A 17813-nucleotide genomic window follows, 5' to 3' on the forward strand; every position below is an offset into this window, starting at 1 on the left:
TCTTTCAGGTTATATCTATTTATCAGGTAAATAAAAGACCTTTCAAACACCACCTTTCTAGAACATGTGGAACTCTGCTGCTATCTCATTCATGAATTTTAAGCCATAACATAAAAAAACACATAAAATCTTACACTAGATACTGAAAAATTTTAACTGTGGTGGCACCCACATACTGAAAATAAAGTAGCTGACCTTCAAACTGTAAGTGCCTTCCTAATTGTCCACATTACCTTCCATGTGCAATAATGAGTTCCATGGCCTCATCCACTCTTGCTCTCAGAGAGTCTTCACTTGCTAGAAGTAGAAGCAGCTGAGCTGGGGATAATTCCAACAGCATGCCAGTGATTTTACTTGCAAATGCCTATAAGTGATCAATAAATGTTACTTGTCCCTACTCCCTCAAACCACAATCTTGTGTAAACCTACAATCTTTTATCAGAATGAAAGAAGAAAAGAGAAACTAAAATAACCAATACAACATTTTATTAAACCAGAAGCTTCAATATAAATATTAGAGAATTCTAGTAGAGAATAAACAGTCCATGCATTAGCAGAAAGCTAGGTATTATGTTCGTGTGGCAAGCCTTTTTAAAGGTTTTTAATATCCTAGTGTGTGTGTATATATATATATATATATACACACTCAATTTTCATAAATTTTTCCTTATTAAGAAGACCAAAAATATCTCCTTCATTTAGGTTAGAAAAAAGAAAGAGGAAGGAAGAAGCCTATATTTAAGGCTAAGGATTTACTCAAATAACTGTTTTATATCTGCTATATTATTCTCATTCTTTGCTATATATGTATAATAACAATCTATACTACCTTTATGTGAAAGATACCTCTGATAGAACATTCAAAATGAAAGCCTTCTAGAAACACTTATCAACAATAAAGTACATTATTTTCAGTGTTTGTAAGCTATGTGTGCTAGCTACAGCCTGGGAACAGAGTAGGTCTGTTTCACCGTGTGAAACACCGTGTAACAGTTATTTGTGTATATAAGGGAACAAATAAATATGATGCACAAATTATTCAGCAGACAAGGAGCTTGCTAGATGGAATGGGGACAAAGTCCCAACCTTATTGGGGGAGGAAGCTGGTGGCTCAAGGTTAACCCCCAGCTAGCCTTGGTTCATTTCCTTCTAACTTTCCTTCTTACTACAGGGCTATCCACCATCTTCAACCACATGGCATGTCAGTAGCTAACAAATTTTTAAAATACCAACTTTAATTTAAGAATAAAACTGCCATAGCCATTTCAGAGGTAGCTGAGTGTCCTGTACTTACTGGCTGCATTGCTTGTACACGGGGATAAAGCCTCTCTCCAAGTGCCTGCCGATGCGCTGGCAGAGGATCAGGATCATCACTGGGATTCCCTTCAGAGGCCGGTCTAAAGGGCCTGGTGTCAATGGAAAGCTGTCTTCTGAAGTCTCTGAAAGGAAAGTTATTTTTTACTTCATTTCCCTACAAAATGAAAATATCAGCACCAATAGTAATAAAGGTAGAAAATGGAGCATATAAGTTGTTCCGGTTGGTACCAAGGTGGTTGAGTGCCTAAACATGATGGTTTGGAAATAAAGGTTAGATGGATTTTGTCACTTGAAAACCTATAAATCTGCCAGGTTATAGTTCCTAAAAATAATTCGATTATAAAGGGATTAGGACCATAGAATACCAGAAAATAAAATTCTACTCATAATTCCTAGAAATTACTTTTTAGGCAAAAGTAAAATACATAGACACTCTAACAAGAAAAATTTAAAGGTTTAAAAACAGTTTGTGTTTTTATTTTATTTGTGATAAAATTTTTTAAGAGAAGTTTAGGAAAGAATGATAAAGTTAATAAAAATTTCAAACAATTAGGAACTTGAGAGAATCAACAAAAAGCCAATATAAATTTCCCCTGGGTTTTTAAAGGAGAAGTATTAGCAGTAGTTGGTTAGATTACTTTTGGTTACTGCACACATATATATATCCAAAAATTAAAACTTACATTTTTAACGTTAAGTTTTAAAAATTCCGTATTTGAGTCCAAAAAGGTGGTATTCAATAAGAGATACAAAATTATCTCACCTATCCCGGTCCCTCCGAGATCCAGCACGCAGACCGCTACTCCTCCTCATTTCCCTCTCTCTTTCTCTTTCCCGATCTCTCTCTCCTCTGTTCCTTAATCTCTGCATTAAGCCTACAAGGAAATATGAAATATACTTTAAATCTCAAAGTCAATGCAAGGAAATGAGACAAACCCCTTTAGCATCTGTGCTGTTTGTACCTTTCCCTGACTTTTTTGATGGTGCCTGCGACATATGTACTTCAACATAATGAGACTCACATAGCGTCAAGAGGCCATTCTGGAGGCTACTCTGACATAAGCTTCGGCTAGATATTGCTAACTGCCAAGGATTGCCAAACCCCAACCAACATCATTCCTGATAACCCTAAAAGAACACACCCAGGGCTCTGTCTGAAATCATACAAAAGTTACACACTAAGTTTACATTACAGAAACCTAAAACCTCTAGATGGTTCCTCGGGCAAATAAGTCCTGAAACCCAGTGATGCCAGTCTCTCCAAGAATATCAACTAGTTCCATCCTCCTATACCATGTTGTCAACACTCCTTTTTCAACATGGCAAGTAAGAATGCATACAAACCAAATATCTTTAAAGACTGGGTGAAGGATCGAAGGAGGAGGAGGAGTTGTAACTGAGAAGTTAGGATTTAACACATGAGTGAATTATTATATGGATATACCTTTTTAATCTCCAGTGTCTTAGAGCAGCTAGAAGGAAAACCTGAAAATGTGGAACCTTAATCCATATCAATCTTTGAAGTCTGCTCTATAACCAACTGTTTAAATGGTCTTCAAAATTTAATGCTTTTTTCTTGCATATATGCTATGTTTCACTACAAAAAATGTTTTTAAAAAAAGTATGCAGAAAAGATCTCTGAAATGGTAAAGCTTCCCAGGTTTCCTCATTCACATTTGCCAATATCTTTTTATTACAGGACTACAGAAAGTCCAATGGTGAGACTAATGATAAAGGCTGAGGAACTCTCCCCCATTTTTTTTTTTATTCCTAGTCCTTTCCAGAGCTCAGTCAGCCTCTATCTATGGTGGTAGATTACAGAACCCTATTGAGATACAGATACAGCTGTAGCCGAGGTAAAATGCAGGACTTTCTTAGTAAACTCTGTTAACTCCTCCCTTAATTACTATATCCATCCACCTACAAGGCTGACAAAGAATCATCTACCCTTACTTGATAAGATCTTAAGATTTTCTAATTTTCACAGATTTTAAAATTTGCCAGTTGGATCTTAAAATTCAGGTGAGAGCCATAATGCCTTAATCCTCATGGCCAGCATAGGTAAAATTTGCACTTTATATCCTTTTACTATAATATAAGAACAGAATGCCTGAAGTAACCTTTTGTTTCACTTGTGGTGGGACCCAGAATGTCCAACAGAGGAACTGGTGAAATAAAGAGTTCTGACCCAGGCTCTATGACAATGCTACTTAAGTGTTGCTCCCCAATTAGGTAAGGAGATTACACCAGTATGTAATATAGAAACTCTTGTTATATTTTAAAAGGACAAAGTCTTTCCCAAACAGGTTATATCTGAGATGAGGAACTAATCTCATCACAAATATTTATCAAGAAAAATGTGGCAGTAAAAGAGCAAACTGCTAATTTGTTGATTAGTTTAAACAAGATGGAGGTCATTAATCTAGAATACAATTATATAAAAATGAAAATGTAAATTACAGCTCTCTCACCATAAATACATAACCATAATTATAGTTGTTACTTCAATAAAACCAAAGAATTTCTAAGAAGTTTTTTATCCATAGAGTACTTACTTGTATGGGTGCCTTTGTTGGCATTTTGTATACAATCTAGATTTGGCAATTTTTCATTTGACAGAAACGCTTGTGCAATGGCTGTATAAAAACTTCGTGCTACACCACTGCCCTCTCCTGGCTCATCCTTAAATGTGACTTTTACTCTATGTACAGCCATTGGTGTAGTAGCACATCTTCGACCAAAGTGATTGTTAAGCTGCCTCATAGTCTGCTGAATTAGAAGGTCTCGATCCCGATCAACCTGTTAAAACATAACAAAATGTAGCTAAATTCAATGTTAGAAAACACTGAAAGTTTTCTATATAAAATCTGAAAATCCAATTTTAGGTTTTCCTTGACAGTTTAAATGAAGTATATGCAATGTAATGTGTGTTCTCAGAAGCTTATCCATTCAAAGTATACAACATCCTCAAGCATACAAGAATTCCTTACATTCAAGGCAAATAACACTTTCTTTCAAAGGTCTAGTGTAAAAAACAGATGTAAATTTCAAAAGGATCTGAAATGTAAATGTTTAAAAAAAAAAAACTAGAAGAAAACATGGATAAGTTCCTTGATGACAAAACACCATAAGTGAAAATAAAAATGACCAATCAAGAAAAATATTGTACAGCAATTCCATGTCTGAAAATATATCTCAGAGACACAACAGCAAAAAAGAGCAGCACACATGAGGCTATTGGTCATACCACTAATGGTAATAGCAAAAGAATGAAAACAAATCCAAATGTCTATCATCAGTAAGGAACTGCCTGGATATACTTCCAAAAGATAGTACTAATTAGCTATAAAGAACTCAACATCTTTATGCCATGGGGTTATCTCTGGGCTTTATCATTAACTGGGTAAAACAAGGTGAAGAAAAATATATAGTATGGGATAAGAATAAACTTTGCAACACTGTAGGTACTTTACATTAATTATATAATAAAACAAAACCAAAGAAGGAGAAATTAATCCCTAAAACATATGAGCAAAATGAAACAGAAGATCCTAATTTTAGCAAACTGATATTAAACCACACAAAGAGGAATTATTTCCAGTGAGTCATTTAATTACATCTCTAACTGAATATGCTCTAATAACCAAAAACTAAATAAATATTAAGCTATTTTCAATAATTTTGGTGGTGGTAGTGTTAACATTGTAATTCTGAGACTTGTGTGTATGCTTTGAGACAAAAGCAAAGGAGTAACTTTATCAGTGATGATGAGAAGTGGGATATTTAGTATGGAAGAGAAGAGAAAGCTTGAAGAGTTGAGATGTGAAAATAAACAAAATAAAAACCACATTATGGCCCTAAACCTTGAATATGAATTAGAAGTATCAATATGAACTCTTGATGTATTTTATCTTTAATCTAAAAACAGAACATTTCCTAGCACTAGCCATTTAAAAGGCATAGAAACAATGACCACCCTAACACTAAGCAACCCAGGTGCATATTGCAACCTATCACAATTTCCTACTAAAAGGAACCATTTTCATTGGAGAAATGGCTGACTTCAGGTTTCTTATATGAAATGCACACAACAAAACATACCAAAGAGTACTGTCATGTCAAAATGACTAAGGAGTCAATGTGAAGAAACTGCCACTGACCAAAGAAGAGACAATAAATAATAACCTGAATGGAATGAAACACATCAAATGTGTTTAAATCCATGAGCTCATTATACTCATTAAATAAACAAACACACAAAACAAACTCTTTGGTTATCTTTAGAGGATGTTAGGGGACCAACTGCCAGAGATCGGTGATTATCATTTCTTTATTTTCTTTAAATTTGACACAAGGTGACTCTGCCTGAAGACTGTGTGTTCTCAGGCTGCCAACCGGTGGATCTTTGGTTCCTTGTTTTTCCTGTCTCATGGCAATGGACATGGTGGCATCTTCTTTCTCTTCTGGTTCTGTTGGCTTTTCTTTCTGACTTTCACTCTGCTTATAAAGGTCTCTAGTAATCTGGATTAAAGCTCAACCTGGGAGAGACCCAGAAATAAATAATAAGCAGAGCACCAGAAAATTCACAAATATGTGGAGGCTCACAATACACTCTTAAACAACCAGTGGGTCAAGGAAGAAATTACAAGAGAAATCAGTAAATATCTCGAGGCAAATGAAAATGAAAACACAACATATCAAAACTTCTGGGACACAGCAAAGGAAGTGCTAAGAGGGAAACTTATTGCCCTAAATGCCTATATCAAAAAAAGAAGGAAGGGCAAAAATTGAGGAATTAACTGTCCACTTGGAAGAACTAGAGAAAAAAGAGCAATTTAACCCCAAAGCAAGCAAAAGGAAAGAAATAAGAAAGATTAGAGCAGAAATAAATGAAATGGAGAACATGAAAACAATTGAGAAAATCAATAAACCAGAAGCTGGTTCTATGAGAAAATCAATAAGATTGATGGACCCTTAGCAAGACTGACAAAAAGAAAAGAGAAAGGATGCAAATAAATAAGATCAGAAATGGAAGAGGAGACATAATCACTGACCCAACAGAAATAAAGGAAGTAATAACAGGATACTATGAACAACTTTATGCTAATAAATACAACAATGTAGATGAAATGGACAACTTCCTAGAAAGGCATGAATAACCAACTTTGACTTGAGAAGAAATCGATGACCTCAACAAACCAATCACAACTAAAGAAATTGAATCAGTCATTAAGAAGCTTCCCAAAAAGAAAAGTCCAGGATCAGAGATGGCTTCACATGTGAATTCTACCAAACGTTCCAGAAAGAATTAGTACCTATCCTGCTCAAACTCTTCAAAAAATTGAACAGGAGGGAAAGGTACCTAATTCATTCTACGAAGCCAACATCACCCTCATGCCAATGCCAGACAAAGATATTACAAAAAAAGAAAACTACAGACCAATCTCTCTAATGAATACAAATGCAAAAATCCTGCACAAAATGCTAGCAAATCAAATCAAGCAACACATTAAAAGAATTATACATCATGACCAAGTAGGAATCATCCCAGGTATGCAAGGATAGTTCAACATAAGAAAATCAATCAATGTAATACACCATGTCAAGAAATCAAAGCAGAAAAATCACATGATCATCTCGTTTGATGCAGAGAAGGCATCTGACAAAATTCAACAACCTTTCTTGTTGAAAACACTTCAAAGGATAGGAATAGAAGGGAACTTCCTCAGCATAATAAAGGGAATATATGACAAACCCACAGCTAACATCCTCAATGGGGAAAAACTGAAAACTTTCCCCCTAAGATCAGGAACAAGACAAGGATGTCCATTGTCACCACTATTCAACATTGTGTTGGAAGTTGTAGCCAGAGCAATTAGACAAGAAAAAGAAATACAAGGCATCAAAATTGGAAAGGAAGAAGTAAAACTCTCACTATTTGCAGATGATATGATACTATATGTCAAAAACCCTGAAAAATCCACAGCAAAACTACTAGAGCTAATAAATGAGTACAGCAAAGTGGCAGGTTACAAGATCAACACTCAAAAATCTGTAGTGTTTCTACACATCAGTGATGAACAATCTGAAGGGTAAATAAAGTCAAACTCCCATTTACAATTACAACCAAAAGAATAAAGTATTTAGGGATAAATTTAACTAAAGAGACAAAAGACCTAGACAAAGAAAACTACAAGAAATTGTTAAAAGAAATCACAAAAGACCTAAATAGATGGAAGGGCATACCATGTTCATGGACTGCAAGACTAAATATAGTTAAGTTGTCAATTCTACCTAAACTGATTTATAGATTCAATGCAATACCAATCAAAATCCCAACAACTTTCTTTTCAGAAATAGAAAAACCAATAAGGAAATGTATCTGGAAGGACAGGGTGCCCTGAATTGCTAAAAGTATCCTGAGGGAAAAAAATGAAGCCGGGGGTCTCATGCTGCCTGACTTTAAGGCATATTATGAAGCTGCAGTGGTCAAAACAGCATGGTACTGGCATAAAGATAGATATATTGACCAATGGAATCGAATAGTGTTCAGATATAGACCCTCTCATCTATATACAATTGATCTTTGATAAGGCAGTCAAGCCAACTCACCTGGGACAGAATAGCCTCTTCAATAAATGATGTCTAGAGAACTGGATATCCATTTGCAAAAGAATGAAAGAGGACCCATTTCTCACACCCTATACAAAAGTTAACTCAAAATGAATCAAAGATCTAAACATTAGGTCTAAGACCATAAAACAGAGGAAAATGTAGGGAAATATCTTATAAAACTTATACTTGGAGGCAGTTTTATAGACCTTACACCCAGAGCAAGAGCACTGAAGAAAGAAAGAAAGAAATGGGATCTCCTCAAAATTAAAACACTTTTGCGCATCAAAAAACTTCATCAAGAAAGTAAAAAGACAGCCTACACAATGGGAGACAATATTTGGAAACGACATATCAGATAAAGGTCTAGTATCCAGAATTTATAAAGAGATTGTTCAACTCAACAACAAAAAGACAGCCAATCCAATTACAAAATGGGAAAAAGACTTGAACAGACGCTTCTCAGAAGAGGAAATACAAATGGCCAAAAGGCACATGAAGAGATGCTCAACGTCCCTGGCCATTAGAGAAATGCAAATCAAAACCACAATGAGATATCATCTCACACCCACCAGAATGGTCATTATCAACAAAACAGAAAATGACAAGTGCTGGAGAGGATGTGGAGAAAGAGACACACTTATTCACTGTTGGTGGGAATGTCAAATGGTGCAACCGCTGTGGAAGGTAGTTTGGCGGTTCCTCAAAAAGCTGAACATAGAATTGCCATATGACCTGGCAATACCATTGCTAGGTATCTACTCTAAGGACATAAGGGCATAGACACAAATGGACATTTGCACACCAATGTTTACAGCAGCATTATTTACAATTGCAAAGAGATGGAAACAGCCAAAATGTTCATCAACAGACGAGTGCCTAAACAAACTGTGGTATATACATACGATGGAATATTATGCAGCTTTAAGACAGAATAAAGTTATGAAGTATGTAACAACATGGATGGGACCTTGAAGACATTATGCTGAGTGAGATTAGCCAAAAACAAAAGGACAAATACTGTATGGTCTCACTGATATGAACTGACATTAGTGAATAAACTTGGAATATTTCGTTGGTAACAGAGCCCATCACGAGATAGAAATAGGGTAAGATATTGGGTAACTGGAGCTGAAGAGATACAGATTGTGCAACAGGACTGAATATAAAAAGTCAGAAATGGACAGCACAATACTACCTAACTGTAATACAATTATATTAAAACACTGAATGAAGCTGCATGTGAAAATGACAGATGGAGGAGGGCTGGAGGCATAAATGAAATCAGAAAGACAGACGTTAAAGATTGAGATGGTATAATCTAGGAATGCCTAGAGTGTATAATGATAGTGACTAAATGTACAAATTTAAAACATGTTTGTGCATGAGGAAGAACAAAGCAATGTAATTATTGCAGGGTGCTAAAAATAGATGGTAATTAATATTTTAAAATTTCAACTTATGTGTGAGACTAAAGCAAAAAATATTTGGTACAAAATTTATATTTTGACTAGTGCATCTCCTAATGTAACTTATGTTGATAGTTTGAATGAACACCATAAGTACTTGGAATCTTGGGTAGAACATGAGATTTTTTTGGTTGTCCAGAGTGATGCCCCGATAAATCCCAGAGTGATTTGATCAGTGAGTGGAAAAGTATTTGCAAAGTCCCCTTTGGGAATGGTGAGAATGGGAAGAAATTCAACTTTCCCAAGTTGAAGTCCTGATATTCTCACAACCAGTGTGGGCAACCAAAGCTACAGGCTGAGCCCCCAGTCCTGGGGTTTGTTCATATGAAACTTAACCCTGCAAAGGATAGGTCAAGTCTCCTTAAAATTTAGGCCTAAGAGTCACCCCCAAGAGAGCCTCTTTTGTTGCTCAGATGTGGCCTCTCTCTACAGCCAACACAACAAGCACACTCACCACCCTCCTGGCAACGTGGGACAGAAATCCTGGAATGAGCTGAGACTCAGCATCAAGGAACTGAGAAAACCCTAGAATGAGGTGAGACCCAGCATCAAGGGATTGAGAAAACCTTCTCGACCAAAAGGGGGGAAGAGTGAAATGAGACCAAGTGTCAATGGCTGAGAGATTCCAAACAGAGTTGAGAGGTTATCCTGGAGGTTACTCTTATGCATTAAGTAGATATCACCTTGTTATTCAAGGTGTAGTGGAGAGGCTGGAGGGAACTGCCTGAAAATGTAGAGCTGTGTTCCAGTAGCCATGTTTCTTGAGGATGACTGAATAATGATATAGGTTTCACAATGTGACTGTGTGATTGTGAAAACCTTGTGTATGATGCTCCTTTTATCTACCATGTCAACAGACGAGTACAACATATAGAATAAAAATAAGGAATAGGGGGAACAAATATTAAAATAAATTTACTTTGAAATGCTAGTGATAAATGAAAGGGGCGGCTAAGGAGTATGGTATGTATAATCTTTTTTTTTTGTTATCGTTTTATTTCTTTTTCTGAATTGATGCAAATGTTCTAAGAAATGATGAATATGCAACTATGTGATGATATTGAGAATTACTGATTATATATGTAGAGCGGAATGGGACGTTAATGTTTTTGTTTGCTTGTTCTTAATTTTTTTTAATTAATGAATAAATTTTTTAAAAAATTTTATTACACATGTACATATCCCTAAAGTAAAATCTATTATTATTTTGCATGCTTTAAAACTTTTTGTAAACAAAAGGACTATGGTTTCACTAATATGAACTAATATTAATGAGTGGACTTTGAGAGTTAAAGTTAAGAACACAGGTTATCAGGAGATAGAGGGTTGAGACTGGGCATTTGGTGCTGAAGGAATACAGACTGTGAAACAGGACAGACTGTAAAAATTCAGAAATTCACATAATACTGATGGTAGAACAATACATATATTGAATGAAGATGAACGTGAGTATGGTTGAGGGAGAAGGGCTAGGGCCACATATGAAAGTATAAGGAAAGACAAAGGATAAAGACTGGATGGTATAACTTAGGAATGTCTCGAGTGGACAATAATAGTGATTAAATGTACAAATATAAAAATGTTTTTGTACGCAGGAGAACAAATGAATGTCAGCGTGGCAAGGGGTTGAAAATGGATGGTATATAGGAAAAGATGCAATCTGCGTAAGCTAGGGTCTACAGTTAACAGTAAATCTAATATGTTTCCAATGAATGTTACAAAGGCATTACACCAGAACTAAATATCAACAAGTTTGGGGCATGGGGAGGGCTATGGATTCTATGTGGAAGAAAAGGAAATGTCTTCTTATAAATTAAGGTGGTGAATGCATGTCCGTTTATTCAGATTGCATTGTATGATGTGCAAATAAATTTTTAAACAAGTACTAGAGAAAAGTCAAGAAAGAGATGTACCTATTCAGTGGTGGGAGGGAAGATATGCAGCCCTCCTGGAGAGCAGTGCGGTGGTTCCACGGAAGGCTAGGGGTGGGGTTGCCATATGATCTTGCTAGGTATATACCTGGAGGACCTGAGCATGGGGAGGTGAATGGACATTTGTACACTGGTGTTTATGGTGGCAGTGTTCGCCATTCGCAATGGATGAAGGTGGCTGAAGGGTACGAATGAGAAATGGAAGGGGGAACTATGGTGTTTACATATATCCCGGGAGTGAGTGGGACGGGCATCATGGGAACGAGAAAGCCTTCTTTACCAAAAGCGGAAAGAGAGAAATGAGAGAAAATAAAGTCTCAGTGGCTGAGAGATTTCTAACAGAATCAAGAGGTTATTCTGGACACATCATATAGATATCCCTTTCAGTTTATGGTATATTGGAGTGACTAGAGGGATGTATCTGAAACTGCTGAACTGTGTTCCAGAAGCCTTGGTTCTCGAAGAAGACTGTACAACTATATAGCTTTTACAGTGTAACTGTGTGATTGTGAATACCTTGTCTCTGATGCTCCTTTTATCCAGGGTATGGACAGATGAGTTTAAACAACAGAAAAGGATAAAAAAAAAAATAATAAGGGGATATGAAGGGTAAAAAATGTTAGACTAAAATACTGTAGGTCAATGAGAGGGATGGTAAGGGATATGAGATGTATGAGTTCTTTTTTTTTTCTGTTCTAAAAATGATCATAGTGAAAAATACACAACTATGTGATAATACTGTGATTCGTTGATTATACATTATGGTTGGACTGATGTGTGTGGTTATTTCTCAATAAAAATTTAAAAACTTTATAGTGCATCCTACATGTATAGTATAAGAAAATCTAAATACCTTTACCTCTAGTGATAAATCCCTTGACTGCTGGTTTCTCAGTTTTTCCATTTCTCTACGGAATTTTGATTCTTTTACCTCAAAACCACCCAACTCGGTAAGGATCTTTAAAAAAAACATAGAATGAAAGAATTATTCTCTGAAATATGTTCTTATCAGGCAAAATAAAATGTAAAGTGCTCAAAATACATACTGATCCAGGTTCTGCTCCAACATCTTCCATGAATACCCTGCCGAACAGTTCCAAAGATAGGCGCCAACGTCCTAGCAGCATATCATGGGAAATAACCATTCCCATGAAGCTACACTGCGGCCTGTAAGAAGTTTAAAGGGAAGAGGAAAATAATTTAGCCAATTCTAAATAATCACTGGCTTTGCTTCCATGATAGTAATTAATATGATCTTTTCATATTTTGAGATCTTGAGTACTTCAAGCTACATCCTAATGGAGAACTTTTCTATAATTACTTATTCTTGCAGAACTTCTCATTTTTACTCCCTTATTCTTCTCTACAAATGGACAGCACCATGCTGCCTCTCATCTTAATGTTTCATTTTACTTTTCAAAGTCCAATGGCCATCTCCATCTAGGTGATTCCCAAATCTGCCTCTAATTAGAATGCATACTACACAGCTTCAGACCAGCATTTCCATCTGGTGCTAACAATGTCCACTTCAGTGATGCTCAACTCAGAATCAACATGGCTAAAACTGAATATGACTACAATGACATTTCCTCCTGATTGTTTTCACAGTAGTAGCTACCATCTAATTCCCTATTACACAGCCTCAAAGTCAATTTCAATTTTGTCTTTCCCCTATTCTTCCAAAGTGATCATGTCCTGCCTGAATTTTATTTCCTTTCCATGATTCTCTTTCTTCCCCAGTCAAAATAGCCCCTTTTTTGACTAGTAGTCAAGACTAGTGGTCCTAACTAAATAGTTGCTTTCTAAAAGGTTTCCCGACCTTCAACTCTTCTCTGCTTCAATCTATCTGCTCTTACACATCCTAACCATTTCAGCTCAAACCACACTGCCTCCCCAGCCCACAATTCTTGCCTATTTCAGTTGTTAAACAATGTATATACAGTGTATCTTCTTTCTGTAACTAGCTTGTGAACTCCTAAGCAAAAAAAATAAAAATAAAAATCTGATACCATGTAACCAAAAAAAACAGAGCATAGAGATAACTGTGCATAAAGCAGATGTTCATTTAATAATTAGCCATACCAGCTAGCCACAACATATACTGGCAAATTTTTAGGGAAACAAAGCAACTACTTCTTGCAAAAGAAATTACCAATCGTAAACCTGGCAAAGGATCACTGATCAGTGAAAATCACAAATCTACACAGTTCTTTTTCTAGTTATTGACATCTTTTAACTGAGCTGCTGATACAAGTCTGTAACTGGCAATCTGACATGGGCATGTATTTCATTCTATACTTAATATTAAAACAAAATAGCTCTAAATTTTTTAAATAAAGTATGGAGAAGTCATCAATGCCAAAAAGTGTAAAAAATGACAAAAATCCAGAGAACTCAAATTTAATATTTAAATATCAGATAAACTATGAAAACACAGTATTCATAGGAACATTTAATACTATTTATACGCAAATAAAACTATAAAAATCCTTACAAGAATTGTAATAGCCATAAGTAATGAAATAGAAAAATTTATTTCATTTAGCAAATACCTGAAAGATGTAAGAGGTGGTCCTTCGCTCTCAGTCAGTCCTATTTCTGCTAGCAAACTACTTTTCAACTGTGCAGCAAGATCATGAGCAGATGGCCCTGGTTTTGAACTCTCAGCTTCTTCTGGCAACACGTTCTGTTCTTCTCCTTCCTTTTTTTGTCGATTTTGCATATTCATTACATTTTTTAGATTGGCAGCGTAAGACATTTTGGTTGGAAGAACCTATGAATTTTTAAAAGTTTAAAAGTTACATATTAAAAAAAAGAAACAGATTTCCTTTCCAAGTTAATAATAGTCTACAGAAAATCACATGGAAGTTAAGTAATTAATTCTTCCTGTTTGGCAAGCCTCATTGCAATGATGAAGGTTCTTTCTTATCTAACTGATCACCCACTGTATTTACTGCAACGGCCTCAGAGAAGTTTTAAAGAAATCTTTATAATGTCTGTGGTCACTTAAGACCCTTAGGCATTTTCAATATTCTTTTCATAATTGTATTTTCCTTTGTCACTTAGATGATAAAAGAATTCTATTCAATTACATTTCTTCTTTGCCAGTCTTAAATGTGTTAATTTTTCATTACAGAAAGGAGTATAATTTTAGGCTCTTAAATTAGACCTTTATCTGGAAACTACATTTGCCACTTAATTGGATATGTGACATTAGACAATTCAATCTTTCCGAGTATCAATTTCTTATCTGTAAAATCAGGATAATGATTTCTACCCAACATGGCCGTAAGGATTGAGACAGGGCCCACCAGACAGAATTATTCAATCAATGTTAGATATCATTATTAAGGCTACCTTATTTATCAACATTTATTAGATTAAAATAAAAGAAAAAGAAAAATTTTAAGCCAAGATGTTTTATACATACATTTATGTATACACACACATATATGTGCATGATATACATATGCATGCATGTCCATATATAAATATATATATATATGAAATGTTCATGTTAATGAGATGTTAATATATAGGAAAATTAAAATTTCCAGCAACATATGATGATGACCAACTCTGTGAACCAGAAAAAGCACATAATCAAATTGCTGTCCACTTTATGGATAAAGTGACCTGACATATAGCCAATCAGTCTCAGAGCAGGCTAATGACTGTGCTGGAAGTCCTTCTGTTATCCTACAAGACAGGAATTTTTAACAGTTTCTTTATATTTAGAAATACAGTATTCCGAATTAATGTACTTCCAAAAATTTGGATGCTGGGACACAAGTGCTTACTCACAATTATCATATAATGAAGATTTTTACACTCTTACCTCAAGACAGTTTCTATCCACGGTAACCTCCATTAAGCATTTCCCACTACCGGCAGGTGAAGAATAAAGACCCTGACTTGGTCGACCAAAAAGATCCTCCTTTCTAGCATTTGGCTGAAATTGTAACAGAAATATTCTAGTTACATTAAACAGTAAAGAAATTAATGGACTCAAAAAGAAACCTTACGAATGGTTTGTTTGTTTAAATCACCTGCAAAAGATGTGGCTGATCAGCCAAAGGGATGGCTTCAGCCAGAGGCACTTCAAATGGATTTGGGGGGATACACCCAAGGAACGTCATGGAGTCTGAACGTCGGAAAAATGGATGGTTTTGGCCAGTTTCTGCAGGAAGAGAGTCATCATCCTTATCATTCAAAGTAGCACCTAAATATAAAGAGATAAATGTTTTGTTTTTAGGGAAATTATTTACTTGTTGGGAAAGGTAAAGGAGTTTCAATGTGTTCAATTCAAAGTTTCTAATATCTCTTTATAAAATTTTAACACCACTCTAAAACAGTAGTCCAAAATTTTGATAGTACTTTTTAAAGTGATAATTCAAAATATTAGCAATAACAAATACTGTTCCATTCTATCAGAAGTTTCCCATATCCTTTTCTTTATCTCTCTAGATATTCAAACCAGGATATAGCTAGATTCCTGAGAATATCCAGGACCAGATTCAGTGACTCCAGAAAGAGGAGACAGTCAGGAGCATAAATCTGAACATTTGCTTACTTGTAAGTTCTGCTTCCTCTATAGTAAAATAAACAGAGAGAAATGTCTGGACAACTCATATATCCCAACAGGAAATCAGCACACACTAACACCAGCTCTCCCTAATGGGGTAAAAGTTAGGGCAGTGCTTAATTATTACAGTGTGCTGTGAAAATGGCATTGAGCTATGGATGGGCTCTCAAAAAAAAAAAGTCAGTTATCTTTGAAAGTATTAATTAATAATACGAAACAAATAGATTACTTTCCCCTACTTTTAAAATTGTTGAATCCCCTTCTAAAAGTACGCCTAAAAACTAAGAAGACTGTGTAAGATCATCAAATGTAGTGACATTAATTTAAAAGAGAGTTCTAGAGTTTGAAACATTTTATCTCTTTTAATGACATTAAATGAGTTTTGATAACAGTTTCGGTATTTGAGACTTATAATTGGTATTTCTCATTTTCTTGGCTAAATATACTTTGCATCAACAAAAGGTTTTTGCACAGTCTTTATTTTAAATATAGTAATCTATACACTTAAAAGTAAACATAACACTAAGCAAAATGGAAAAGAAAGACAGATGAAGTAGAAAAAAAATATCGATTGCTGAAATATTCATCACATTTCTTTAATTCTGCTTAATTATAAACATATAATGCAAGGATGTATAGGGAGAAATGGACAGAAAAGGGTAAGAAATGGAACATAGAGAAGAAAAGAGAAATTCCCACCCGGAGAGAAAATAATGAAGTTAAAAAGCTTGAAAGGGAAATACTGAGGCAGCCATTTCTTGGAGTAAATTAGCAGATTTTCTGTACACTAACTTTGATTGGTGTCATCATCATTTTCATGTTCTGAATCTTCATTATCAATACCCAATTCCAAGAGTTCTCGCGTCCTTTAAAAAGACAAATGAGTCATTTTACAAGAACTATTTGTGCAGTATGAAGAGGAACAGAGGTTAGGGGTGGGCGCCTACAAACAAAAATAATGCTGAAAGGTCATTTAAAATACCTAGCCAATTTCACATACTGTGATAAAACTTCAGACTTTAGGAAATGCTAAGACTGATCAACTACCAAATGTTTTAAAATTATAAAATGGGTTCAACTGAAACAAAAAGTTAATCACACCAAGAAATAGTGAGTGCTTACAAAAACTCTAAGAGAAAACATGATCTCAAGCAGGAAGCTTACCTGGATTGTTAGGTTTTCCATTTGAAGTAAAGATTAGCTACAGAGGAAGGTTAGGTAAACAGAAGCGCACTTTCTCCTGTGAATGTTCCTGTACTACCTCTCTTTTGCAATGCCATTTGCCTTAGCACAAAATCTGACAACTTACCAATAGATACAATACTAACTAAGCAAATAAATATGTAGTTCTTAAAACCAACCTCATGGGAACTACGGATACCTTTTGCGTTCCAGTTGAGGTGTGTCCAATGTTGTTTGCTGATTCATTGCTTTAATCCAGTATATAAGAGCTTGAAAAACATATGCCACGTGCTTCAATGAGCAAACATCCAAAACTGGAAGAACATCAGAATGCTCATCATTGTGAGACCGCATTAAAGAAAGAGCATAATTTAGGAAATCCCCTCGAGCAGACATCATTCCTTGCCGGGCACTAAGCAAAGTGGCACGTCTATTGGAGCAAAACGGAAATGAAAATGTTGACCCCAATAACAACAAAAAAGTTTAATATCATAAATATGCAAAATTATGAACTGAGAATTCATAAATAAAACTTCATTAAGCCTGTGGCTCTGCTTTAGAAATATAAGCACTGTGTTGATTTAATCTTGTACTTTTATATAAGCAAGGAATTTCAGTGTCCTTTGCAACAGCCACAGCTATAGCAGCTCCTACCCTATAGTATAGACAAAGGTTTTCAAATTTCAGGGTGCATCATCAGAATCATCTGGAGGGCTC

General features: G+C 35.3%; 1 protein-coding gene across 5 annotated transcripts in view; it reads right to left on the minus strand.

Moving 5' to 3' along the window:
• The window catches only part of UBR5 (ubiquitin protein ligase E3 component n-recognin 5), a 152132-nt gene that overhangs the window by 13760 nt on the left and 120559 nt on the right, over positions 1-17813 (minus strand). For 3 of the 5 annotated variants that reach the window (XM_077167397.1, XM_077167399.1, XM_077167395.1), the window contains exons 41-51: positions 17296-17526; positions 16707-16780; positions 15379-15551; positions 15168-15281; positions 13882-14102; positions 12376-12496; positions 12183-12287; positions 3873-4116; positions 2081-2192; positions 1295-1439; positions 234-364 (exon numbers count right to left, since the gene is read on the minus strand). In XM_077167397.1, the coding sequence (XP_077023512.1) occupies positions 234-364; positions 1295-1439; positions 2081-2192; positions 3873-4116; positions 12183-12287; positions 12376-12496; positions 13882-14102; positions 15168-15281; positions 15379-15551; positions 16707-16780; positions 17296-17526 (1671 nt within the window). The remainder of the gene's footprint in view (positions 1-233; positions 365-1294; positions 1440-2080; positions 2193-3872; positions 4117-12182; positions 12288-12375; positions 12497-13881; positions 14103-15167; positions 15282-15378; positions 15552-16706; positions 16781-17295; positions 17527-17813) is intronic. The other 2 variants (XM_077167398.1, XM_077167396.1) reach the window with 1 other exon arrangement.

This window comes from Tamandua tetradactyla, chromosome 6, assembly GCF_023851605.1.
Source record: "Tamandua tetradactyla isolate mTamTet1 chromosome 6, mTamTet1.pri, whole genome shotgun sequence".
Lineage (NCBI taxonomy): Eukaryota > Metazoa > Chordata > Mammalia > Pilosa > Myrmecophagidae > Tamandua > Tamandua tetradactyla.